Source organism: Penicillium psychrofluorescens, assembly GCF_964197705.1.
Source record: "Penicillium psychrofluorescens genome assembly, chromosome: 5".
Taxonomy (NCBI): Eukaryota; Fungi; Ascomycota; class Eurotiomycetes; order Eurotiales; family Aspergillaceae; genus Penicillium; species Penicillium psychrofluorescens.
The window spans coordinates 763,724-789,363 of record NC_133443.1 but is presented as its reverse complement, the minus strand read 5'-3'; the positions used below and the strand labels follow the sequence as shown (position 1 = coordinate 789,363).

General features: G+C 54.9%; 10 protein-coding genes across 10 annotated transcripts; 4 read left to right on the top strand and 6 right to left on the bottom strand.

Moving 5' to 3' along the window:
• Window positions 1-1,459: 1,459 nt before the first annotated feature.
• Window positions 1,460-1,957, top strand: PFLUO_LOCUS7568 (uncharacterized protein; the record flags this gene model as incomplete). Its single annotated transcript, XM_073785225.1, has 1 exon — window positions 1,460-1,957. One exon carries the CDS (start codon window positions 1,460-1,462, stop codon window positions 1,955-1,957), a length of 498 nt encoding a protein of 165 aa, XP_073641601.1.
• A 323-nt stretch (window positions 1,958-2,280) lies between these two features.
• PFLUO_LOCUS7567 (uncharacterized protein) lies at window positions 2,281-2,869 on the bottom strand (the record flags this gene model as incomplete). The annotated part of the gene is made up of 2 exons (XM_073785224.1): window positions 2,281-2,740; window positions 2,790-2,869. 2 exons carry the CDS (start codon window positions 2,867-2,869, stop codon window positions 2,281-2,283), a joined length of 540 nt encoding a protein of 179 aa, XP_073641600.1.
• A 421-nt stretch (window positions 2,870-3,290) lies between these two features.
• On the top strand, window positions 3,291-4,960 carry PFLUO_LOCUS7566 (DRAP deaminase; the record flags this gene model as incomplete). Its single annotated transcript, XM_073785223.1, has 2 exons — window positions 3,291-3,533; window positions 3,590-4,960. The coding sequence occupies 2 exons, from the start codon at window positions 3,291-3,293 to the stop codon at window positions 4,958-4,960; spliced, it is 1,614 nt and encodes a 537-aa protein (XP_073641599.1).
• A 429-nt stretch (window positions 4,961-5,389) lies between these two features.
• PFLUO_LOCUS7565 (uncharacterized protein) lies at window positions 5,390-6,841 on the bottom strand (the record flags this gene model as incomplete). Its single annotated transcript, XM_073785220.1, has 2 exons — window positions 5,390-5,743; window positions 5,822-6,841. The coding sequence occupies 2 exons, from the start codon at window positions 6,839-6,841 to the stop codon at window positions 5,390-5,392; spliced, it is 1,374 nt and encodes a 457-aa protein (XP_073641598.1).
• A 673-nt stretch (window positions 6,842-7,514) lies between these two features.
• Window positions 7,515-8,467, bottom strand: PFLUO_LOCUS7564 (60S ribosomal protein L32; the record flags this gene model as incomplete). Its single annotated transcript, XM_073785219.1, has 5 exons — window positions 7,515-7,623; window positions 7,688-7,934; window positions 8,168-8,207; window positions 8,266-8,326; window positions 8,460-8,467. 5 exons carry the CDS (start codon window positions 8,465-8,467, stop codon window positions 7,515-7,517), a joined length of 465 nt encoding a protein of 154 aa, XP_073641597.1.
• Window positions 8,468-8,498: 31 nt separating this feature from the next.
• On the bottom strand, window positions 8,499-9,797 carry PFLUO_LOCUS7563 (uncharacterized protein; the record flags this gene model as incomplete). The annotated part of the gene is made up of 5 exons (XM_073785218.1): window positions 8,499-9,010; window positions 9,083-9,366; window positions 9,438-9,625; window positions 9,682-9,707; window positions 9,767-9,797. 5 exons carry the CDS (start codon window positions 9,795-9,797, stop codon window positions 8,499-8,501), a joined length of 1,041 nt encoding a protein of 346 aa, XP_073641596.1.
• Window positions 9,798-10,195: 398 nt separating this feature from the next.
• Window positions 10,196-11,078, bottom strand: PFLUO_LOCUS7562 (uncharacterized protein; the record flags this gene model as incomplete). Its single annotated transcript, XM_073785217.1, has 2 exons — window positions 10,196-10,734; window positions 10,871-11,078. The coding sequence occupies 2 exons, from the start codon at window positions 11,076-11,078 to the stop codon at window positions 10,196-10,198; spliced, it is 747 nt and encodes a 248-aa protein (XP_073641595.1).
• Window positions 11,079-12,396: 1,318 nt separating this feature from the next.
• Window positions 12,397-14,164, bottom strand: PFLUO_LOCUS7561 (Eukaryotic translation initiation factor 4B; the record flags this gene model as incomplete). The annotated part of the gene is made up of 4 exons (XM_073785216.1): window positions 12,397-13,418; window positions 13,473-13,757; window positions 14,034-14,078; window positions 14,134-14,164. 4 exons carry the CDS (start codon window positions 14,162-14,164, stop codon window positions 12,397-12,399), a joined length of 1,383 nt encoding a protein of 460 aa, XP_073641594.1.
• An 803-nt stretch (window positions 14,165-14,967) lies between these two features.
• PFLUO_LOCUS7560 (uncharacterized protein) lies at window positions 14,968-15,734 on the top strand (the record flags this gene model as incomplete). Its single annotated transcript, XM_073785215.1, has 4 exons — window positions 14,968-15,046; window positions 15,097-15,210; window positions 15,260-15,376; window positions 15,430-15,734. The coding sequence occupies 4 exons, from the start codon at window positions 14,968-14,970 to the stop codon at window positions 15,732-15,734; spliced, it is 615 nt and encodes a 204-aa protein (XP_073641593.1).
• A 740-nt stretch (window positions 15,735-16,474) lies between these two features.
• Window positions 16,475-25,204, top strand: PFLUO_LOCUS7559 (Protein SABRE; the record flags this gene model as incomplete). The annotated part of the gene is made up of 2 exons (XM_073785214.1): window positions 16,475-25,092; window positions 25,153-25,204. 2 exons carry the CDS (start codon window positions 16,475-16,477, stop codon window positions 25,202-25,204), a joined length of 8,670 nt encoding a protein of 2,889 aa, XP_073641592.1.
• Window positions 25,205-25,640: the final 436 nt, after the last annotated feature.

The following is a 25,640-nucleotide window of genomic DNA, read 5'->3' as shown; positions in this document are numbered from 1 at the left end:
GAACCTAGTCCCAGCACTGGAGCCGGGGGGGGGGGGGGCATTCGCGAGTTTTGTTGAACGAAATTAAGAATAACCGACGCTAGCGGCGACGAGTATGGATATGATGATGTTAGCACATTTTGCGGTTCGAGAAAGAACGGAGGCCGAGTGGAGAACTATTCGGGCCAAAGCTGGATTAAAGATGGTCAGTATCTACACCTATACGGGGGTTGTAGAGAGTTTGATCGAGGCGGAGTTGGCCTAGGGACCTCCAATGTATAAGGCACCCACAAAGACGGCTGGGGTTTACGCAATTATTTACGTACCTTAATCATAGGCTGAAATCTTTCTAAAAATAGTGGAGTCATTGAATTGAAGGTCGCCCTCCGTCAGGTTACTCACATGACCCAGTCACATGATCGGAGGCGAAGGAATCCGGTGTGGCTGGAACGAGGCTAGACAATGTGGCAGTGATGGTGTGACTATAATTGTTACCTATTTTTTTTTTTTTGGGACCGTGCAAATTCCATTTGATGACGATTATTCTAGAGTTTTACAATTACGGGAAGTAGAGTTGCGGGTGTCTGTTCTCCGACGGCTAGGGAATTTTTCACCTCGCCTCGTATTCCTCAAGGAAAGTCTAGACGAGCTCCGGCGCAAGCCCAAGAATGACTCAACCAGTGCGACCTACATACCGGGTTACGGCGTCCAAAGTGAGGATGATAGCAGCATATTCCGCCAGGTCTCGCCAGGTCTCGCCCCTGAGGGATCAGTCCTGGGCAGTCATTGTACAAAGTTTTCCGCGCTGATGACCCAGGGACTCCACCACACTTCCGGTGGCCACTACGCCATGTTTAAGGCCCTGGAAGAGATCAGCAGGTACGCTAGCTCAGCGCGAGGGATTTCCCGTGCCAAGACCAGCTCCAAAGGGAAGTTGAAAATCCTGTTTGGCCCAGAGCTCGGTTGGGACCCGCAATGACCCATATCGACGGGAGAATTATGGTGGCGACGCGGGTTTTTCTGTTATGGTCGACACACAATCCCCTTATAAAAATCAATCATCGCCATTGAAATTCACGTTACACTACTTCGATCCTTGCATTGCCAGCAACTACCCGTCTCCACATCTAGCGGCTGCAGCTGGGCGGTGATAGCTGTAAGGTTATCTCGCACCTTTCGTCACACCGCAATATCCATCACCAACCACTCCCGGTCCCTGATCAGAGCCCGTGTCTAGGAGCTTTGGACAATTGTTCTTCTTATTTTAAGAAGAACCCTCCCTCCATTGAGTCTGTCTGCCGCAGACAGACGTGTTCACAACCTCTTGGACCGATTGACCACAATTGCCCGCCATGGACGTTGACCTTTAACCTTCGTTTCGGTCGCTTCGACTCTGTACTTCTGCGTTTTATCCTCCCGTCTTTTGTTCTTCGACCTTTTTCTACCAACCTAATACTACTACACCTAATCCTACCGGACAATGGCTCCCAACCTCTTCATCTGCCTCCGCGCCGTCTTCTGCCCGACCTACTGGTTCCAGAATGGCAATCGCATCAAAGGCTCCGTCAACCGCGAGCAGCACTGGGAGACTCCCGTGCCAGGCACCTACCAGTTTTTCCCCGGAAAGGGCTGGCATCTGATCTCCCGCGACGACGGTGGCCATGACGAAAAGCTGCCCGCGCCGCTCGTCTACTGCCGTGTTCTCCACCGCTACATATTCGAGTCCGAGCTCGAGGACCGCTGCCGCTGGTTCTCGGCGCCGCTGCACAGAGGTGGGCGCCCGGAGCAGCTGCGCTTCCTCTTGCTGGATGATGGCGTCTCGTGGGTTGCTGCGTGGGATGCGCAGGACTGCTTTATTCCCGGGCCCTATCCAAAGTGGTGGCTCGATGAGGATGGCGAGACTCTGCATCGAGGCGCTTCGCCGCCGACCAGTGCCAACGTGTCGCGGTGCAGCAGCGTTGTTGCCAAATATGATTAAAGGGCCTTTCCGTACACTCCCTTCCGCCATTCTCTACCATTCTGTGAGAAGCGTTCAAGCGTGTCTACTCGGTTTTTTTTTTCAAAAGTGCTTGTTTTCGGATCTATTTCATTTCTACGACCACGGTGTTGGGATTTCGGGTTTTATACACTTTTCTAGATTAAATAGACTAGACCTTTTTTCCTCGGATGATCTCTTGAGGCTACAACCAATTACACTGCAGTGATGGCAAGCTCAATGGCTGTCATGTTATATCGAACCCCTTCTCGCTTCCTGCTAGACTATCTACAATCAATCATTCCAGACCTCGTTATATACTTCGATCACAGCTTCGCATGCTCCTGCGGCCCCTCAATCAACTTTTCCAAACCCCTTCTCACCCCCTCGGGCATGCCCCCCTTCCCAACACGCATAGTCTCCCGCAGGCAAAACACATGTATATAAGTGCCCACCATCTTAACGGCCTCCTCGCCTTGGCGGAACACGCCAATCTCCCACGTCACACTGGACGAACTCAGCTTGACGACGCGGAGGCCTACTTCTAGGGTATCCGGGAAGCGCACGGAGGCAAAGAAGTCGGCGTGCGTCGAGACGATCAGCCCGATGTGGTCCGTGCCGACGGAGAGCTGGCCTTGCTCCTGCGGCGCATTCTTTTTCTCGGTGGGGTTGTTCACGCTGAAGGGGTCCATGCCGCACTCTTTAATCAGGTAGGTGTTGGCGATGGTGTCGAAGAGGGCTGTGTAGACGGTGTTGTTGAGGTGGGCGTACATGTCATTGTCGAACCTGGGAATCGTTAAGTTCGGTGCTCCATGACGGGCATGTTGAGGCTGACCATCTTGTCTGGTGCACTTGATGATAGCCATAGTCGCTGCGCTGGCGGCGCTTCTTGGCTTCGTACTCTGGGGGAGCCATGATAATGGTAGAGAGTGTGTATTGAAGTTGGGAGTGTATCTACACCACATCGTTTCCCGAGGACGAGCCGGACCGAGGCTAAAGGGCATTAGGTAAGCCTGGGCTGATGAGAAGAAAAAAAAGGAAAATCATGTCAATGATTATAATTGACAATGACAATCCAAATAGATTCGATTAACATAGTCCCTAATGAGAGGCTCTGTTCTATCCATAGTTGTGTCTGTACTGGTGTTCCTCTCCACCGATAAGCGATAGACTCGATAACCGCCAATTGAACTTTTTTTCTGCTGGATCGAGACCACTTCTTTCCACCATTCCACGTCAATTGCAATCTTGCAATCTACTCGACTTCCTCCCCCTGGCTCCCTCGCCCCGTATCACAGCCTACCTCCTTCGGCGAGGCAGGCTTCCACGGCCGCCCATGGCTCTCGCCAACATCGACACCCCCACGACGGCGTCCACGCCCGACCTCGTTCAAAAAATCGCCGATGTCGTCGTGACCCCCTGTGAACCGTGGCCGGCGCCCTATTACATGGAGCGTGGTCTGCGTCGAGTCCGTCCTTACCACTACACGTATAATACCCACTGCAAGGAGCGATGGCGGGGTCGGGAACTGCTAGAGATCTTCACTTCGGAGTTTCGGGACCGGAAGCCAGCATACTACGTGAGTCTTTTTTCGGGACATTGTCACCAGTGTCCAGACTGACATATCCCCCACAGAAATGGGCTCTCGAAACCGGCCATGTCGCCGTCAACGGCACGCCGGCCGGCCCCAACACGGTCCTCAAGAACGGCCAGGTCATTTCCCACACTGCACACCGACACGAGCCGCCCGTGACAGGACTGCCCGTTGGAATCATCCACGAAGATGACGACATCCTCGTTATCGACAAGCCAGCCGGTGTGCCGGTCCACTCCGCCGGCCGGTACCACTACAACTCGGTGGTGGAGATCCTGCGCTCAGAGCGCGGCAATGAGTGGGTGCCGCGGCCGTGCAATCGGCTCGACAGACTGACCTCGGGGATCATGTTCATTGGGAAACATCCCAAGGGCGCCGAGAAGATTTCCACTCAGTTGGCGGCACGGTCCGTGCAGAAGGAGTACGTCGCTCGCGTCAAAGGAAAATTCCCAGACGGCGTGGTGGTGTGCGACCAGCCCGTGATGCAGGTGAGTCCGAAGCTGGGCTTGAACCGCGTCCGGGCAACGGGCAAAGAAGCCACAACCAAATTCCGCCGTCTGGCCTACTATCCCCCCTCCGCCGCGGCGACCACCGCGCTCGCAGAGACAGTTACTTCCAAAACCGCGACGGGCGAAGTTCCTCGCGCCGCTACTCCGCCCCCGGCGTTCTCTAACGAAGCCGAAGGCTACAGCATTGTCCACTGCCTGCCCCTGACGGGTCGCACGCATCAGATCCGCGTGCACCTCCAGTTCCTGGGCCACCCGATCACCAACGACCCGATCTATTCCAATCGGCGCGTGTTTGGCCCGGGCCTGGGTCGTCACGAAACCACCGCGGACCGCGACGAGGAGATCATTGAGCGCTTGTCGCACATGGGCAAGACCGAGCTGCCGGACACGATCAGCTACCGGACACACCTCACCGCCGCACCAAATGTGCCCCCGGGCACGGACCCGCTTGTCGTGGAAGAGATCATGTCGCGCGAACAGGCGGCCGCAGCAGAAGACTACGCGAAGCGAAAAGGCGAGCGGCTGTCCGGCGAGCTCTGCGACGTCTGCGGCACGGAACTCTACTCGGACCCGGGCGTCCACGAGCTAGGAATCTTCCTACATGCCGTCGCTTATGCGGATAAAGCTGGCGAGTGGGGCTACCGCAGCAAGATGCCGAACTGGGGGTTGCCGCCGCCGGGCTTTGATGGGCCTACTGAAGTCCCGGACTGGCAACCTGCTGCGGATGGTGAGGAGACTGTCGTCGGCCATGGAACTGTGCCCCGCGGTATTGGTGAGGATCTGGTCGAGGGACAACCGAGACCTGGATTTAGTGGTCCGCTTCTCGTGGAAGGGGTCGGTGTTCTACACATCTCGGATACGCCTCAGGAGCCGTCGGAGACGGTGCCTGCCGCGTCGTCTTGATGTGTGTGTGCCTAACGCCGCTCAGAGCTAAAGTTCTGCCTCGAGCACTTCGGGATTAGCGGTGCGTTTTGCACACATTATTTTGTGGCCTTGATGTGTTGTTTGAATTGGCACTTGCGGATACCATGATCGTATCATCATTTGTTGGTGTTCTAATTGGAATTGTTCGCCAGATACCCCTTTCATTTGCATAGTTGATCGTGGATTTCAGGAGCATTGTCTGTCCATAGATCAGATCACTTTTATACTCGTCCATGCGGTAGATATATCCAGTATATTTCAAAATCGCTTTATCAGTCTCGCAGATGCAAATGGTTGCTAAATACAATTGACCGCCAATCCGTCCAGTCCAGGTGGTATCGTTAATATAAACAAGAAAAAAAAGCATGCACAAAAAACTCCAACCCACACAAACTCGATTCCAAAAGATCAAGGCATCACCCAGGCGGGAATATCACAATATCCCAACTCCTCAACATGCGCATCGACCTTATCGAGCAACCAACCAGAGCGCAGCCCAGACTTCGGCACGCCGCGAATAGGACTCTTGGAAGTTGTGCAGCGGCCGCGGTCGTCGACGCGGTACTGCATGCAGTTTGGTAGACTGGCACAGTATTCTTCGCAGTCAGATGGCGAGGCTGGGATGGCGGGTGGGGAGATTCCGTGGTCTCCGGGAGATGGTTTGTCATCGGCGAGATTGTCCCAGTTGTCGCGGTGGAAGTTTAGCGATGGACGGATGAGATTACGGAAGACGTCGCTGTAGAGAAGATGAGGGTGTGTTTGCTATGATCGTTGTCAGTCAGGACCGCGAGAGAGAGAGAAAAGGGACAAGAAAGAGCTGGGGGAGAATCGGGGATGTACATTTGCAAACCACTCCTGGTCAAACTCCCACATGCGCTCGATGTCGGTTGGGTTCATGTGGTGGAAGGTCACGGCTGGGGAACACCACACGTTGCGCTGGTAATGGTGCGAAAAGGCATCAGCCTCCCACAACGAGCCGGTGGTAACATGCGGCCACGACCAGGTCAGCGGGATGCCCGCCTTGTTGATCACCTCGCCGAGCACACAGTCGCCCGCCCACTGCGCCTCCGTGAAGCGATCCCACTCATCCTGGCGCGGAGCATGAAAATCGACCAGCTGCCGCATCGCCGCCTGCGAGAGCACGAACCCGGATCCGCCGTGCGCAAAGATGATCCCCTCGATCTGCATCTGATTCCCGAGATACAGCGCCTGCTCCGGGTCCATGGGCTCCAGCCACGCGAGCAGATTGCGCCAGATCGGGTACGTGTCCGCCTCGAGGAAGACGTACCAGCTCGCGTTCGGGCGGAACTCCGCCGCCTCATGGATCATCGGGAGGAACTTCCACTTGTCGAGCTTCCACCCCGGGTTGCCCGACATGCCGGTCGCCCCGTTGGCGACCTTGTTCATGTCCTGGCTGATCAGGCCAGAGCGGCCGCCGTGCGTCTGAGCGCGGTTGTACAGCGCGAAGTCTTTGTTGGTCTCGCGCAGCTCCGGGTCGACTCGGCGGAGCACGTCGTGCGTGCGCTCGCCGGCGATTTCTTCCTCGTAGTCCGAGACGATGAGCCGGTGCGGGATGCAGCGTAGTGTTGTGCGGAGGTGCACTGGCACTTTTTCTTGCGCTTCTGTGATCCCCGTCTTCACGACGACTAGGATGTCCTCGATACCCGGCAGAGGAGGAGGACATGGCGGCTCGTGCGGAGAGGTTCCGGCATCGAGCTCGGCTTCTGGTATCGCGCCGGAGCCTGTCAAGCTATCCTCCGAGCCGAAGTTGGCGCTCAGGAAGTGAATCATGAAAACAATGAGCGCCACCGGTGTGATGAGGGCGCCCAGCCGGCCATAGCGGGCCGGCAGAGAAAGCATTCTTCGGGGAGGCCCGTGAGGGGGAGGCGCTCGGAGGGAGGGGGGTGGTGTATCGGAATTCAACGGTTCGGCTCAACGCCCTCTTTCTCTCTCTCCATTACCAGATGGGAGGTTGGTGTATGCGCCGGGAAGGCAACGTGTTGGCTTTATTAAAAAGGGTCTGAAGCTCAGCCAAGGCGGAGGGATTTTGGGGGCGGCCGTGTTGATCATTTGTGGTACCCGCTATCCTGGACATGGTAATGATGGGTTCGTATTTGGACTGTCAGACATGGGCCGGGCAGAAGTGCAATGCTTATGACTCGGAGAACTGGTGCCGATGTGGAATGCGCCTTGGCGTGCTGACGGGCGGAGATCGATTAGATGGTGGGAGAAAGTGGCTTGTCCCCGGTCGATGACGCCGGGGAATACACCGTGCCCTATACGAATACGACTATTCTTACGACTAGGAAATCGATTTTCCAATTTTTGGTTGTCATTTCGAGAAAGAAAATGGTAAATAATTCACTCTCGCTCTTTTCGCCCAGCAGTGGGTATAGCCAAGCGCTCGCCGCACACGGGCCATGCACAGTCCTTGAAATATCGTTATCGCCAGACAGATGAAAATCCCACTCTCCAATCTCCGAACCGAACCCCCCACACGCAAAAACGACGAACTTTTTCAGGTTCGAACCATTTATGCCTCGGTGGTGACACGGCCCTTGGAGTTGGTGACCTTGACGCCGAGAGCCTTGGCCTTGGCGATGATGTCGACGCGCTTGCGGGAGGAGACGGCGTGGCCGATCCTGGTCATCAATTAGTTTAGACATTCAAGATGGGATCCCGGTCCAGGAAAAGGGAAAAACATACTCGGCAGCGTAGGTGCGGTTGTGCATCAGGAGGAGCTCGACATCCTTGGGGTTGTGGACGAGGAAGGCCTTGTGGCCCGAGGGCATGAGGTGGCGGGTCTTCTTGTTGCTGCCGTAACCGATGGAGGGCATGGCAATCTGGCCCTTGAAGCGGCGGCGGACGGCATTGTCAATACCCTTGGGCTTGCGCCATGCCTGCGGCACGCACTTGAACCGGTCAGACTGGTGACGGTTGAAGCGCGCAGTGCCTGTTGCGAGAGGTCAGTTCTCTCTTCCGGAAATTATTCCTGCATTCCCACCCGCCCAGTCCAGTTGGATGGATGGCATGACATCGCCCGACGACCAGAACATCTCTCCTTCGTTGCAATCATTTCCTTCTCTTGTTCAATTCATCCTTTCCCATTTGCTTTCTGTCGATGTTCGGTCGGCCGGGCGATGATATCCAGGGCAGGGCATCTGAAGGTGAATCGGGGGAACATACGCTTCTTGACGATAGGGACGTGCTTCTTTGCGAGGACCATCTGAAAAGAGGAGATGTCAGTGATGAACCGGGAGGATAAATGTGCGACGGCAACTCACCTTGTCGGTGTTGGCAGGGTCTCGCTGGGCGATCGAGGGTTGTCGAAGAACTGGACGGAGCCTGGAAAACTTCGCTGAGCCAGAGTGGGCGACCCACGCTAGTCCCCGTTAGGTTCGGGCTAAGCGAGTTGATTATGTCATCTTAGGGCTCGCCGGGCCAGGTGATTCGGGATGGTGCCAAGACTTTGTATAACATGAACATCGATGCTGATCTCATCTACCGACCGGATTGTCTACTGGATGTATGTCTCGCGCAATTGAATCCTCTCGCCATCCTGTTCCCCACTGCGCAGCATCCCTTCCAACACCCCCAGATCCGCCAAAGCCTCCCCGGGAGACTGTCGCTTCTCTACAGGGCGACCATGGACAATGGTCCGGGCGAACTCCGCAACTTCAGGGCCAACACCTTTCCCATCGAACTCGATAGGATGATCAACACCATTAACTGTGACCCCATCAAAATGCACACGCACCATTCCCTTCTCACAGGCAAACTCGAAGACGTTGTCACTGAACGACGATCCCCAAGACAGAGACACGACGCCCGAAGCCCCGGATTGGGTTTTCACCACCGCATCCACCGTGTCGACGGGTGGTAGGTACTCTTGAAGTTGCTGCGACTGCGCAGAGACAGTCGTGATGGGGTCCTCGGATCCTAGGATCAGACGCAGCGCGGCAACCATGTGCACACCGCCATCGAGCAGGAATCCGCCTTGATAGGCCGGGGTCTTGCGCCAGGATGTCACTGTTAGTCAGAGTGTCAGTAGAGTAAACTGAATAGTATTCTCGGGGACAAGGTCATCGATTGTGGACCTACAGTAGTACTTGTTATCCGGCTTCATCAGACTATGCACATTCACCCTGAAATTCCGAACAGCGCCCAGTGTGCGCACCTGCTCCGCCGCAAAAAGCAGTTTCGTCATGTAGCGCCAGTTCTCAGCGACAGCCCAGACGGTCTTGACGGGATCGACATTGGCCTGGTACCAGCTTACCAGCTCCTGGGCTGTCGCGACGTCCTTGGCAATGGGCTTTTCGGACAGAACGTGTTTGCCTGCTAACAGGGCTTTCTGGATAAATTCCGGCTGGACGAGAATCGGGAGGCTGCGGGTTTTTGTCAGGTTATGTATGTTTGCGGGTGGTCGAGTTGGTTGAGATGAGATGTCTGGACGTACCCAATGATGACGGCTTCGATGTCGGCGCGAGCGAGCAGATCTGCGTAGGACTTGCCGGGCCCGGAATCCTCAGAATAGAGATCAACAGCTGAGGAGGAGGATGTACCGCTGGCGAGGTCTTGGGCGGATTTGAGAGAACGCGAGTAGATGGCTGTGAGCTGCAGGTCTGTCGCGGCTTGGACGGCGGGCTACATGCGACTATGTATCAGTCGGGATCGTGGGGGAAACCGGCCAGAGTGCATACCAGGTGCTGCTCTTTGGCAAAGAGGCCTGTGGACCCGTTAGCTTCCATGTGGGATGGGATACAAAAACACCGGCGCCGGACCTACCGCTGCCGACGATGGCGATGCCGATGGGCATTCTGTTCGATCGAATATATTTCCAGGGCTCTGAGTAGATGTTACGGCGAAGTTAGAGGGACGCTGGGAGGTTCCCTAAAGTGCAGTGCAGATATGGAGTCAGGAAGGTCCAGCCCGTCCCGAGCGGATGTGATGCATCCATCAGGCGGATCCGTGGGCCGTGGATCCCTGGATTCCACTTATAGATTCGTTCAACTATTCAACTTTGGATTCTTGTCAAATCCCAAACAACCAAATACATCGCCCAGATGACGCCAATAATGAACAGAATCCATAGACAAAACGCCCAATCCCGAAAAACTGTAAACAGATGTCCGACCCGACCCTCATTCCAATAGTCATAGTGCAGTCGTGTCCGTCGTGAAAAAGGGAAAACACCAAAGAAAACCCAGCAAGACCTCATTGATTCACCAAAGCGCGCAACCTCTCTACCCTCGCCATGGCCTTCTCCAGCCTCTCCAGACGAGACCTCTTCTCCACATCACGGCGCTCCAGCACAGCAACGCGCTCTTCCAGCCTCACGCGTGCCTTGCGTTCCTGCGCAACCATCTCGTTCGCCTGGCTGAACAGCTGTACGGTCAACTCCTCGAGCTCAGTGCTCGCCTGCGTCAGCTGCGACTCGGCGGCCTTGCGCAAGCTCTGTTCGCGGGTGAGCGCGTCCTGGAGCTCGGAGGTGCTTTCGCTGCTCGCGGGGGATTGTTGCACGGCGTACGGAGGAGGGCCGGTGGGCGTGGTGGGGACTGGGGCGTTGTTGGAGTTGGAATTGTTGCTGGAGCGGCGGTAGGAGGGGAGGAGGGAGGTGAGCGTCGCGAGGCGCCCTTGTTGGGCTTGGACTTGAGCTTGGGCTTCTGAACTCGAGCGCGGGGTGCCGGTGGCTGCTTGGTTCGCGCAGGAGCGCAGTCGGCTGACTTGTTCTTCGTATTCTGCGAGTTGGCCGACTGGAAGGGAAAGGAGGTTAGTAACGCTATCACCGACGCGCCCCTGGATCGGTCGGGGCAGTCCAGGGATTTTCGACAGTTGCGAGCTGGCCCATCGAAACAGGAAACAAGCACTCTCAAGAACGACTTCACTCACCAGTAATGGACGCATGCTCCATCAAATCTCGCACCTGCCCCTCCAAGTCCTGGATTCGGCGCTGGGCCTCCTCGGCGGAGTGTTCAGAGCCATCCCCTCCACAGGTCGGACACTGTTTCTCAGAGGTTCGAGTCGCAACGCTGGTCATGGCAGTAGGCGATCCGACAAGTGTGGTGGTGAACGTTGAACTTGTGGCCGTAGCCGACATGGTAACATGGGGAGTTGGAGGAGTTGGAAGTGGCTGGTGCGGGCGGGTAGTGTGATTAGGATGTGACTAGTACGGACCACGAAAGGGACTGCCTCACAACAGTAAGTAAGGAGAGAGTTAGTATATGACAGGAAAGCAACACGTATGAGGATCATTCTTGGAAGGGGCTTTTTTTCATCAATCCCACACGGACGCCACCGTGCACATCTCCAAGCCCCCAAGGATCTATGTGGATTTAATTTCTTCACCTCTGAAACAGGGACGGACCCTCAACTCTGTGTTGCCTTACGGTGATTACCGAAACCCTGATTGGCAATCATATGACTGTCTTCTATCGAGTTGAGCGGGTGCCGTACCCCTTGACTTAATATTATTACCACATGCAACCATTCAACCTCGTCATAATGGGGACAGAAATGCATCGAGAACAACAGCCCCAGTCCCACTTGTTTACAGTGTACGAAACAGTGCCTCATTGGCCAGCACAGGCCAGCGGGCTCCACCACCATCAGCCCTGGACCCCATAGTATGTCCCTTCCGGGGTACTTGTATACAATACTGGTGCGAATCGAAAACTGGTCTATACTGGAATTGCGGTTTAGCTAAATTATTCATTGCACGAAAAGGAAAAACGTAGCCGGAACATAAAACGCCACAATATTGAGGTGGAGCGGAGAGATAGAGAGGAGGAATCGAGTCAGACAAAGGCATTCGATCCAGAGTGGATGGGATCGTTGCCGACAGTTAGGAACAGCCGACACCACTCTCTTCAGACATAGCAGGCGCGGAAGGAAGTCGGCGGATAGAAGTACCACCCGTGGAACGGTCAGAGCAAAAGGGGAAAAACAAATTCTCTTCATTTCACATCGGCAGTAATCGTCATGGGCAGATCAGAGTCACACACGCATGGGAATAAGTAGCTAAATAGAGAACAGCAAGAAGGAAACAGACAGGGGGAGAAAATAGTAAAAAACGAAAACTTTTCAGACTGCCAGATCATCGTAGCAAGGACTAGTTAGTTGTGCATCGAATATCTAGCCCCAAAGAAGTAGAAAAACAAAAAAAGACCATGGAACCGACGGGAAGAGAGGAGTAGATGAGAGGATCAAATGCAGACAAGGCATAGCTATCGTCGTCTGCACTCAACGTGCGGTGGAACAGGGAAATGGGGCCATGGTCCCGTCCCTTCATGAAGCTCTGGGGAAAGAAAGCTCGTCCCAACGCTGGTTCTGAAATGCGCCGGGCGTGCCGCCTCCACAGATGCTAATATTGCGGCGAAAGTGGCGGTTCCTGTGAAGGGAAAGGGGTATCGATGTGTCTATGCGACTCCACGCCCAGCCTGCCCGCGACGGGGGTTGCGCGGCTTCGCGCTCACGGTGCTCCATCCATCATCCGTAGCAGCCTCCTCGGTCGGGGCCGCATCTCGCCATTTGCCGTTGGCAGCGGGCTCCTTGGGCGCCTCAGCCGGAGCAGCGGACGACTCCTCCGCTTCCTGGTCGGCAGTCATGCCAGCGTCGTCCCCGCCGGCCCGCCGGAGGATCTCGAAGTTCTTTCCACCCTGAGGGGTATCGACAGCATCTTTGTTGGAGTCCGCGGGCTTCTCTTCCTTGCCCTGTTCCTTGGCAATCCGGGCCTTCTCGGCCTTCTCAGCCTTGGCCTTGTCATCGGCCTCCTTCTTTTGGCGGATGGCAAGTTGGCGCTTCTCCTCCACCTGCTTTTCACGGGCAGCGGTATCGATGGGGCGGGCTGCACCGAAGGGGCTGGCCTTGGAGTCGCCAGCAGCAGCAGCAGCAGCCGCGGGAGGGCTGGACACGGCGTCAGAGACGGTACGCTTCTGCAGGTTCAGCCTCGGCCGTGTCGCGGGCGCCGCAGGAGCCGCAGGGGCGGCGGTGGGAGACTCGGGGTTGCTGGCCTCCTTAGCCTGGTCAGGGCGCATTCTGGCGCGCCATTGGTTGTCCATATCAGCAGCAGTTGGCGTCCGCTCGGCCCGTTCGGGGCGCGGGGGTCGCGAACCCTCCTGCGAACGTCCCTCACCCCACGCAGGCGAGCCTCTCCGGAAACCAGAGCCAGGTCCATCGTTGCTGCTGGGGCGGCCACCTTCGCGAGGGGGGGCAGCGGAGGGCGAAAGCGGACCCTTGCGCTCCCAGTTGCCGAAATCGCGGGGCTTGCCATCAGACTCGAAGTTGCTGCGACGGCCACCGCGGTCGCTGCCAGCGTCGGAAGCGGCGTCCATGTTGCGCCCAAAGCTCGACCGTTCAGGCACCCGGCGCTGCGGCAGTTCAGGCAGAGGGCCACGGCGAGACCAGTCCAGGTCCCTCCCCTCGGGCCGGGCATCCTTGGCTATAAGACCTTGTCAGTTCCCGATATTTGATATCCAAAGGCCGAGACACTCACGGGGTTCAGCGATGCTGGTGCGGATCGCACGGCCTTGGAGAGTCGAGCCAGACAAATCCAGGGCCTTCTTCAGTCCGTCGATGGTTTCAAACTCCACATATCCGAAGCCCTTGGGGGCTTTGGTCAACTTGTCCTCCACAACCCGGACGCTCGTCACGCCACATTCGGCGAAAAGGTCGGAGATATCGGCCTCGGTCGCATCAAAGGAAAGGTTTCCAACGTGGACCGTGTACGGAGGCTGAGTGGGCAGAGGGAGCGGCTCCCTGACGGCATATCCACCGCGCTCTAATCATCCTCTTGTCAGATCTTGCCCTTTCAGAATCGAGGGGAGGAGTGTGTTCCCGTACCATAGCTACTGCCCATACCCATACCCATGCCACCGGTGGGACGGCTACCGAAAGAATTCATAGAAGAGGTCGCTATCCAAAATAATTTTTTTTAGCAGACGAACATCGTGGGGGGGTCGCCTTATCGAGAGTGGCGGTTGCACGTACCTGCTACACAGATTTCAGAGTCAGTCCTAGTTCAACAATATAATCATTTCGGGGTTCAGCAACGTACCTGGAAGGGGCATATCCTCCATCTCATCAGCCCAAGAGCCGAGGCCTGCATATCGTCAGTATCGACCGTCCCTCCAAAATCCCCCCACAGTGAGACCTACTCTCGTCGGCCAAGAAGGTCCCAATGGACATCTTCTGGGCCTTGGATTTTGCGGGCGCTGGTCGAGAAAAAACAAGTCAGCCATCATGGACCACCAGGAGGATGCTCGCTGCCGCCTGCGAACGGGCTGGCGCAAGCGAGGCAGAGAGACGAACCCATGATTGCGGGTTGTGGGTGGGCAGGAAACGCGCCAAGCGGAATGTGCGCGCTTCTCAGAGAGGTGAACGGTTTGGAGGAAGAGGCAGAAAAGGACTCCTGGTCTGGGTAAGAGGAGTCGATCGGGTGGAGGGGCAGAGTCTCTTGGTGAAAACTCCGTGGAAAAGTAAGTTGGTCGAGGGGAATGTCGGCTTAGTCAATCCGGTCAATTTTTAGTGATGCGCTAGCCCGGATCGGACTGCGCCATCACTTGTCTCAATGTATAATTAGCAGTCAGTGCCAGCAATCTCAATCGATGGATTGATTAAAACAAGACGTTCGCTGTGTTGAAGGGACGATATGATATACTCCATTTGATTTTGTCAAGATTGATATGGCAATCACAAATATATATTTTCAGTCGAGTGCCTATAAACAGAGTGGTACAGAAGATAAATCGACGCTCTCTCCAGGGAATGATCAAATAGTAACAAGACTATCCCTCTGTCTATTGTCAAACCCATCTCACTCGATCGACCGCATATTATGACCCCAAACCCTAAGCCCGAGAGCCTCAATCCTCCAGGAGATTACCTAAACACCACGTGACCATTTCTCTTGCTCCAGTCCAACCAAACCGAGTCTCCAACACCACCAGAGGACATGCTCGCCATCCCCTCCATTGTTGACCGTTCACACCATGAGCGGTCAGAATGGTCACGATGCCAGTGTTGAGGCCAGCTCACTGCTGTCAGCGGCCAAAGTGGGTGCTTTAAGTGGTTCGTATGTACCTTTCTCGTGAACTGGGCCTGCTCACATCTTTAAATAGGCACCGCGGGTTTGCTCTATGGCGGAGTGGCCGGGGTGATTCGGTCGCCCAATCCAGTGGTGCACTCGATCTCCTGTGGCATCCACTGGTTTGCAGGTGGTTCGAGCTTCTGGTGTGAGTGCGGATCTGAGCACGCTGTCTGGCTAGGAACTGACAAGCGTAGGGCTGCGGAGCAATTTCATCAAGCTTCATTTCAAGGATGAACCGTCCCCGACTGAACGGGCCTATGTCAGTGCTCTCTCTGGAGGCATTGCGGGTGGGGGTGTCACCCGGCTCATGGGTTGGTTTCTCTATCTTGAATTATCGACACCCGTCTCTAACCGCGTCTCACAGGAGGCCGACTGATGCCTGGGGCCATTATTTTCTCACTGCTTGGCTACTGTGGCCAGCACGCATTTAACAAGGTCGATACCTGGCAGATGCAAAATGCCCAGAACCCGTCCAAACCCATTGCGCAGCGGCTGGCTGAATCCAAATGGATTCCGCTGCGGCATTTGTCCGATGAGGAGTATCGCGGCATTCTGAGCGAGAAGCTGCTGAGCATCGAGGCGGAGATAGCCCTCCTAGACGAGAAGATTGAGCAGCTGGAGCAATCGGAGCAATCCAGACCCGCCTCGACCGGTTCGCGAGGTGCATGAGAACGAATAGGAGTGCACGGACGAGGTGTGCCACCCACATTGACGGGCACGAGTGCGATCACTATATATATTTTCGTATCTGTACATTAGGTGTCGACTGGACACTCTCCCATTTAATTCCGGACATGGCCCACCAGATATGCCCAGCTTGTACCCATCCGTACCATCCTCCCCCGGTCCACGGCTGTTCTGTCGATCGCGAACCACTTTCCGGGCGGTCTGCACGGTGAAATCATCGGAGCCATGGCACCGCGCGAGCCAAGCATTGTGCTTGTTTCGAACCCCCAGATACATCATTGGGGACAGGGATCTGGTGTAGCACTACCTCTAGTGGGAAATAGTAGATAACGAGGCCCCCCTGCTGTTGGTGCTGACGAACCCGAGCAAACCCGCGATCTGGCCGGTTCCGCCTTCTAGACCCTATCCCGGCCCGCCCGGACACCGGTTTCGAGCCTCCTCCCTACTACACACACGCACACTCCCACTGCTTGTTCGACCATGATCCTTCCCCACACTCCTCCCCGTGGTACCCCTCCAACCCTGACTGTTTGATGCCTACCAGTCGTGTCCCTTTCACTGGCTGGTAGAGGCAGGGAGGAGACAACAGAAAGAGGTGTACAGTGGTCCGACTCTCACGCGCAGGCACCTTCGCATCACCGGTGACACTCCCCTTCAATGCGCTGGTGGGCACCGTGTGCACACCCGGATCCGATCAGTGCCGTGAGTGATCGCGTGTCACCATGACTCCTCTCATCAATCCGACCTCCATCCTCGTGGGCTTCCTGCTCTTGTACCTCTCATCCTTCTTCGTCTTCGCCATTGTTCGGATCGCAACGGGAATCTCCATCCAGCGCGTCGGCTACTTTTCACTCCGGCGAATCGCTTACACACCGAGAGAGGGGCTTCACATCGAAATCCGCGGGCTTGGGTTTTCCTTGCACCCCCCGTCCTTCGCACAGCCAACATGGATCAGCATTCGATTGACGGACCTGAAGGTCACCCTGGACCCGGCGTCCCTGCGCAAGGGCAAGGGGGAACCGTCGCGCGATATCCTGGAATCCCCGGACCCCGGCAGTCCATCTGAAGAGGACGCACCGCCCGACCCTCCCCCCCGTCGCAGCAAAACATGGCAAACCCTCACGCGCATCAAGGAGCGCCTGAAGCGCTTGCACCGACAGATCAACTGGCTGGCTCTGGTCGACCTGAACGCGGTCAACTCCACGGTGCATTTCGTCGATGCAGGACAAATTCAGGTGGGATCGCTCACCCTGACGGTGGATACCCGGAGTAAGATGGTGGAACGGGGCAAGCTCTTCCGTCGCAAGAAGGACATGTCGCAGGAACAACGCCCGGCGGAATGGATTATGAATGTTCAGAATATCCTGCTGGTGGTGGACGGCCGAGAACCGACGGAGGTCCTGGACAATGTGGGCGTGAATCTCCATGGACTGCTCTACAAGGACTTGGAGGGACTGAGAGATGCGTCCGTGGCCCTGAAAATCGGACGCATGCATATCCCCTACTACGATCTGCAGATGCTCATCCAGCGCATCAAAAGCTCTCAATCGTCTTTCAAAGATTCAGTGCACCCGGAGACGGACGACGAGATCTCTTTCGCCGACTTTGTGGAAGAACTGGACAAACCCGGGAGTCGAGACGACGCCATTGTGCAGACGGTAGCAGACTCTAGGGAGTTTGCGAGCTCTTTACTGCGTGGTATACAGGAGTTCCAGGTAGCGCTGAGCTTCTTTCGATTCTCCTGGGGTCTACAGTCTCTTTCTGCCGACCAGAACCCAGTCTATCTGAACGTGGTATCCCATGAACTCGGGATTGACCTGAATCGGATGGACCAGAAGAGCCCAGAGCACCGCATGTACTTCCAGCGCAACGACGTGGCCCACCAAGCCCTGCTGGCTGCGATCTCCCTGTCGGTGAGCCTGGATGACGGCTCGGGGGAAACGGACAACATCCTATACATCCCCATGGCTACGACGACCATCAAAACCACGTTGCCGTCCAAGACGGTGAGCGCTTTTGACGACGAGAACCCCGAGGAACGCAACACCAACGTCTTTTTCGCCAATTTGGTTGTCACTTCTCCATCCCTCGACTTGCAGACCCAGCACGTCTCTCGGCTCCTCAAGGTGGTGCAGGCACGAGCTTCCTCTCCTCGCCGCAAGAAGCAGAGTAACCACCACTTGATATCTCGATTGCTTCCAAAGGCAAGCATCAAGCTCTCCGTTCATGAGCCTGTGATCCGATTTGTCTTGCCCATCGAGAAAAAGCCCGGTGAACCTAGTGACTACAATCTCCTCATTTCCTCCATCTCCTCGATCTCACTGGACATTGAATCCTCCCACTCCTCCGAGGGCGGCGCTCACTACTCTCTGTCGTCAGTGTACCGAGTCACATCTCACAAGTTCTATTACCAGACCCCAACCGGCGTCAAGCATAACCTTTTGACAACAGAAGGCCTGGAGCTCAAGGCTCACTTGGATGCATCCCCCGAAGTCTGTGTCATTGCGTCTGGCAATCTGAATGAGTGCTCCGTGCACATGATCAACGGCGACGTCAATCGCGGGATCCGAGAAGTGCTCGAACAATTCCGGACTCACCTGCAACCACAGAAGAAGGTCCAGGTGCAGGAGCGAAAGGCGAGCCCGTTGAGACAAGTCCCGCCATGGCTCCTCCAATTTCAATTTGAAGCCACGGGATTCAGCCTGGAGATTGCCGGTGTCGATACAACCGTATCCAAAATTGCTCGCGGTGTTTCTTTGCAAATGCAGTCATGGACGGCGGAATACAAAGCCCAGAAAACAGAACCCACTACCAGCAGCCTCACCAGGCGACGTACTGCAAGTCACTCAACCATTGGAGAGGAATCGCCATTCCGCTTCACCCCAACGTCGCCACCGAAGCATGCACAGCGCGGCGCTACAGATGGCAGACGAGTGGCGCTCCATGTGCGTGGCTTCGATGGATTCGTCATTGAATCCGAAGACTACTTGGAGCCTGAACCTTTCTTCTCACTTCCCCGATTTGAGATCGCATTGAGCACACTCAGTGATCGACTCGGGCCGGTTTTGCACGTCAACTCTGTTTTCAAGGGTATCTATCTGCAGTACTCCCTCTATCGTTTCTATTGCCTGGGCGTTGCAACTTCCGTGATTCAAGACGTGTTTTCGCCTCTACCACCTCACCATGCGGGTACTCCCGAAAAGAAGACCCAGAACTCTGCTACTTCACCACTTCCACCACCTCCACCATCTTCTCCATTCGCGTCAAAGAATGAGTTTATTACCGCCGATGTTCGAGTGACAGTCTTCCAACTCAAGGCTTTCCTTCCCAACGATCCTGCCATGATGCTCCAGGTCTATGGATTAGCCGGTACCTCTCAACGCCTTGGGACTCCTCACCTCAAAGCCAGTCTGGTTCGCTTACACGCAGAGGCGCCCAAGATCAAGGGTGTCTGGGCAAGGATCGGCAGTATGAATAATGTCAGACTCCACTTCCGCAAGAAGAAGTTGAAACATGGCAAGGAATTGGTCGAGGAGAATTCTATTGACTTATGGGCGGACTTCATCCGGCTCGGCGTTCCTCATCACATGGTGATGCATCGCATTTTCGACAACTTGATCAACACCTCGAAGGCCTTCAAGCAGTTGCATCATCGCTTCAAGAATCGCTGTCGGGAATTTGTGTCAGAGCGAGCACCCGAGGGACCAAAGAAAGTACCGCGAGTGTCATTGCGCAGCAAAGCTCTGCTATTTGAGCTCGAAGATGACGCATTTGAATGGAAGCTGGGCTGCATCTACAGGATAGGTTTGCTTGAGCAGGGCCAACGGTTGGCTCGCGAGGAAGCTTTCTATTTGAAAGCCCACAAAGTGAAGGAGTCAGATAACCGACGCGGTACGTCCCGTTTACGGGCCAAATCGAGTCACCGCACTCTTCGCAGTGACCGAACTAGCCAAGAGACGAGAAGAAGCCGCAGTGCCGATACACGACCAAGACAGGACGACCCAGACCGTGGGCGTGGATGCAAATTCCGCTATGATGCTGGAGGCGCCACTTGCCTTTCTTCCGATCAAAAGATTTCTACCGATGCTGCCTGGAATCGACTGCAACAACACAATGCCCAGGTCTGGAAGGAGAAGATTGATGCTGCGCTAAAGTTCCAAGGCACCTCGATCAAACAAGTCCGCGAGCTCTTTTCCGGAGCAGACGAGCCGCCCGAAGATGTGACGGAGACGGAAACCATCCTGTCCATTCCGAACAGACCGGGCCTTATGTCCACGTTGATCAGCGACGTGAACCTTGTTGTGGACAGACCTTCTTTCCCGCTCGATGACTACCCTGCGTTCCTCCACCGCATTGGAAAAGGAATGCCCATGTCGATGCAGTATGGCCTGCTTATTCCGATGAGTCTCAACCTGGAAATGGGCGAAGCGCGCGTCAATTTGAGAGACTACCCATTGGACCTACTGCACATTCCGGCTTTACGCCCAGGGCAATCTCCAAGGCTTCCCAGTTGGTCATTACGGACGAACTTTGTGATCGCTGAAGAATGGCGCGGCCATGAATCTGCAAGACAGGTGCAAGTGGAGCTCGTGCCGGCGTCTGAGTTGCCCGATGGAACAGTCACTGATCCGTACACCATCAGTGTCTGGCGATCCGTCACTCCCGTCAAGACCTATTCTGACCCCGTTTTTGAGATCAATACTAGCCTGCCTACGAGTATCTCATGGGGCTGCTCATATCAACCTGTCATTCAAGATATGATGAAGATCATCGAGGGGTTCACCAAGCCTGAGATCGATCCCTCGGAACGGGTTGGTTTCTGGGACAAGATCCGACTGAGCTTCCATTCTCGGATCAAGGTTCTATGGAAGGGAGACGGTGATGTCCACCTTCGCCTTAAAGGTTCTCGCGACCCATATGTGGTAACGGGCTTTGGAAGCGGTTTTGTTATGTGTTGGCGAAGGGACGTCAAGTGGGAAATCTACCCAAACGATGATCCCATGGAGTTCATGAGTGTGACTAGTGGCGAATATGTGCTGGCTATTCCCGATTATAGCGCCGAAGCACGATTGGCTACCGAGGCGACCACCGAAGACTTGGAAACCAGTTCTCAGTCCAGTGAACAGAAGAATGCGGCTCACTTCAAGAAAGTCATCATGAAGCTGTCCGGTGATGTCAAATGGGCCACCGGATTGGTTTTTGAACGCGATGTCGACAACGATATGCGGTCATTTTCGTTCAGACCGCACTATGATGTCGTCCTCAAGAATCCTAAATACGTCGACTCGTCAGAACATCCGAACTACGATGCTTTCCGTGGGTTCCGCAGCGATCATATTCATCTGTCTGTCGCGGTCATTGCACCCCAGAGCCGAAACTGGTCTGTCGACGATGTTCAGCCATCTACAAGCTACAACACCGTTCACTTGACTCCACGCTTTTTCACCCATTTCTTCTCTTGGTGGTCTCTCTTCTCAGGTGTCATGTCTCTCCCTGTTCGCCAGGGACCGCTGTTTCCGGGACCCACGAAGTCCAGCAAGAAGTTCAACCGCCACCTTTCGACGGTTAAGTACAAACTTCTTCTTGCGCCTCTGTTCGTCGCACATATCTACAAACACAAAGACCGTGAGGACTATGCCGAGAGTGCTGTGACCGCCACAGGATTGAAGGTCCGCCTTGATAGTCTGAAGCTTGACATCCACCAAAGACGAGAGCAGATCAAGACCCAGGCCCGTGGCCGCTCGAAACAGACCAAGACAAGCGCCATGCGGATCAACCAAGCTCAAATTGACCTACAGTCCGCCGATTTCCGGGCTGTCTCAGCCAGCATCCAGGGTACAACCCCTGATGATATTGAGCAGAATCGGGATGATATCATTTCCTCCTTCCAGCAACCAGTGGCCTCTGTTGATCTGTCTCGATTCACAATCCCCGATCAGAACTTGGACTGGATTGACATGGATGACTTTGTCGAGCCCGACTGGATTCTTCCGCAAGAGTCCAATCCTCGCACGCAGATCTTGCCGCTGGCCTTCACTCCGCGGTTCACCTACTTCCGTCAGACTGATTTTGGCGAAGTCGGCCCTGAAGAGAGCGGCTATAGTACCTTTGGGTATGAACCGACTCACGAATGTGTCATGTCCGAGACCAACGATCCCCGTCGCGTCCAAATCGAGTTGATTAAAGATCGTCTTGCGACCGTTGAAGCACAGATACGGAACTACGATCGGACGATTGGCGAACAGGAACTAAAGTTGATGAAAGAAGTGGATCAGGGCGCTGACGAGTTGAAGCGTCAGCATGAGCTCTATGTGCGCCAGTCGGAGCAGCTTACGAGACGACGTAGGTTCTTGACTCATAGCCTGCAACGTCTCGAACGATATCTTGCGCGAGATGAACGAACACCTCAAAGGAACAAGTCAGGCAACGGTGTGGCTCCTAGCAACGCGTCCTCCCGGACTGGACTGGACACGGAATCTACTGTCGACGGTAAATCCGGCATCGATGGCAAATCCGGTATCGATGGGCTTTACTCCTCAGCCAATGATGAGTTCTCGAGCGACTTCAAGAATCGCTTCATGATACACAATGTGCAGCTGAAATGGAACAATTCACTCCGAAACATCATTCTCCGCTACAGCCATCAAGTCAGCCAGCGGCGGGGGTTTGTTTATTACATGTCTCGACGAGCCGTTAAGTTCATCCTTGATATCGTGGAGGAGCAGAACAGGAGCAAGCGGAAGAATCCTAAGATGTCCAAGACACGCACGCGAAGCGACAATGAGGACGAAAACGTGGATGAGCGCATTGAACAATTGCTGAACGATGCAAAGCGCTATGTCAATGTTGAAGACAGTGACCCGCCTGAGTCGACCAGTGCATCACCACCGCAGTCGGATGACTCGAGCGATAATATCGCACCAGAGTTTACGCCTCAGAACAGCTACCACCTGCGGCTCATTGCGCCTCAGATCCAGCTTATGAGCGAGAAGAATCAAAAGTCAGTCTTGCTTGTGGCCGCCAAAGGCATGCAGCTCAAGGTTGTGTCGATCATGGACAAGGAGCGTGTCTGGGATGATGTTAGCGGTTTGGTGCAACGACGCTTCTCCCTCGAGATGGATGGTGCCCAGTTCTTCGTTGCGACGCAGAAGAACCTGATGGCGCACTTGCATTTCTATGCGGGCAACAAATACGGCAACTCGCCAGGCTCTGCGTGGCCGCCCTGGTTGACTCTAGAGGCTATGTTTGACTTTGAGCTCAGTCCTTTTGGCTTTTCTCGGATCGTGCAGAAAACATCCGCCACCCTGCGCTACGACAAGTACAACGATCTTCGTCTTAAGTATAACGACGAGGTCGCCAAAGGTCACACAGGACCTCATCACGAAACCCGTGAGACTCGCATGGATCAGATTAGTGTCGATTTCCCTCATTTCCGCGCCATTTGTGATTCTGCAGAGTACTACTCCATGTACATCATCGCGTTGGATCTCATGCTCTACAGCGAACCGCTCGAGAAAGTCCGCAACGAACGGCTGGAAAAGATCATGCTCACGTCCGACTTTAGCGACCTACGCGGCGCTCCTGAGATGGTCTTCAAGCTGCAGGCACGTATCCGGCAATTGGAAGAGATCAAGGAGCATTTCCAGATCAACGCCAAGTTCCTCGATAAACGCGGCTGGGAGGACCGGCTGGGACTTGAACGGGACCTGTCTCACTGCGAGGACGAGCTGTTCTTTATGATGAAGGCGATCACCACATCCCAGAAACGGATGGAGCCGAGCTCGTCAAAGGTGAACGGCGTTTTGCGCTGGAGCATCTCCGCGGCTGAGGTGGTTTGGCACTTGATGAAGGAAGCATCTGCGCCATTGGTTGAATTCCAGCTGCGCAACGCCCAGTACGAACGCACCGATAATACCGACGGTTCCAACCACAACCTAGTGGCTGTGGAACGTTTGGTTGGTCTGAATCTGTTGCCAAACGCCATTTACCCGCAGATTATCGCACCGTATCTCGACCAGCCGCGCCCCTTGGATGACCATATGCTTCGGGTGAAATGGCACAAGCTGGAGGCCGTCGCTGGAATCCCCGTGGTGGACAATTTCGAAGTGGGTTTGTTCCCGGTCAAGATCCAGCTCGAGCGCGAGCTTGGCCAGCGGGTGTTCGAATACATCTTCCCCAATATGGGGTCCAGTGCGAATGGCGGTTTCTCGCCCTTCACGATTAAGAACATGAAACCGCTTGATGACGAGGACGATGACGATGAAGGTTCCGATACTGCTGGGATGACCCAACCCCCTGGCGCTGACGAAGACAGCACGTCCACGTTCACGGAGGATCTGCAGGGCATGCCTAAGGGACCTGGTGCTATTGAACTGCGGCTCCAACCCACTCTGTCTCTGTCGGACGAACCCCATCTCAGACGACGCTCTGGACAATTTAAGGGTCTGGCGATGACACCCATCCACAAGGACAAAGGCGAGAAGAACAAGCCTCCTGCAAGCGCCGGCAATCTGTCTAAGAAGAAATCCGCGGATAGCATTCGCATGTTGACGAAGCAAGCCACCGACAAATCCCTCTCGAGCCAGGTAAGCGAAGAGAACAGGAAGAAATTCGGCCTGAGCCGCACCTCGTCCTCCAAGAAAGACAAATCCAAAGAACCCACCGACGACCTGTCGCAGATGATCTCTCGAGCCTCGCAATACATGACCCTGTCACGGGTGAAGGTACACGACGTGGTTCTCTGCGTGAGTTACAAGGGCAAAGGCGAACACAACATCGAAGATATCCACGACTTCGTCTTCCGACTGCCCGTGCTCGAGTACGGCAACAAGACATGGTCGAACCTGGACCTCGCGCTGCGTCTGAAGAAGGATGTCGTCAAGGCTCTCATCTCGCACACGCCCGCCATCCTTGGCAACAAGTTCTCGCATCACCGCCCGTCCAAACAGCAACAGAAACGCTTCCGCGAAATGGCCTCGTCGTCTCAGCTTCTGCATAGCTCGAATAATATCGTGAATTCAGAGAGCAGCCGCAGCCAAACACCAGGCCAGACGAGCAGCGTCGACTCTAATAGCGAGTACTCTGTTTCCTCATCGCGCAAGTCAACACAGTCGAACCCGTCGCCGCTGGCTCGTTCCGTTTCTCTTGGTTCGGAAGCTCGTGATGTGACCCCGAATGACGAGGACAGCATTTTGGTTGATTCTCCTGATGAAACGGATGTCGATGTAGATTCTCGCTGGGAGGCATCTCGCCGCTTTGTCAATGTTTCAGGCCGACCTATGACCTCGAGCGGGGCGAGCACAACCTCCGATGGCACCCGTGGGACAGAGCAGGATGATAGGTGAGAACTACGCCGTGTTTATCGCTTGAAGGATAAGAAAATGCTAACTGTTTACCCTAGTAACAAAAAGACTATCCGCAATCTTGGCCGCAGGTTGATGTCTCGCAAGTGACCTTGATCCCTGATCGATTCTCTCTGCTTCTCACTACTTCCTCTCCCCCACTCATCCTCATTCTATTCGACTTTGTTTCTCCGAGTCACCTAATACCCAACCCTCCACATCATATCACTCCATGTAAACCACCATCCTATTTTTCACCAAGACCCCCTATGTCTTCTCTCAGATACCCCCTCCACCATATCATCTACATGCAATGGGTCGTACATAGGCGTTTATCTGATTTGATTTGATGCTTTCTGTTTCTGTTTCTGGGGGTATGCGTGGGGAGTGTGTCTGTCTGAGTGTGTTGTCAGAGGAATTCTTACTTGTTCAACCATAGAGGTGGAGCGATGGGCTGCCTTTTTGTTTTTATTTCTTTCTTTCTACTTTCCTTCTGATAACCTGGTTTTTTCTCTTCGCGCTTGTGTCCGCAAATTATCCCATGTCC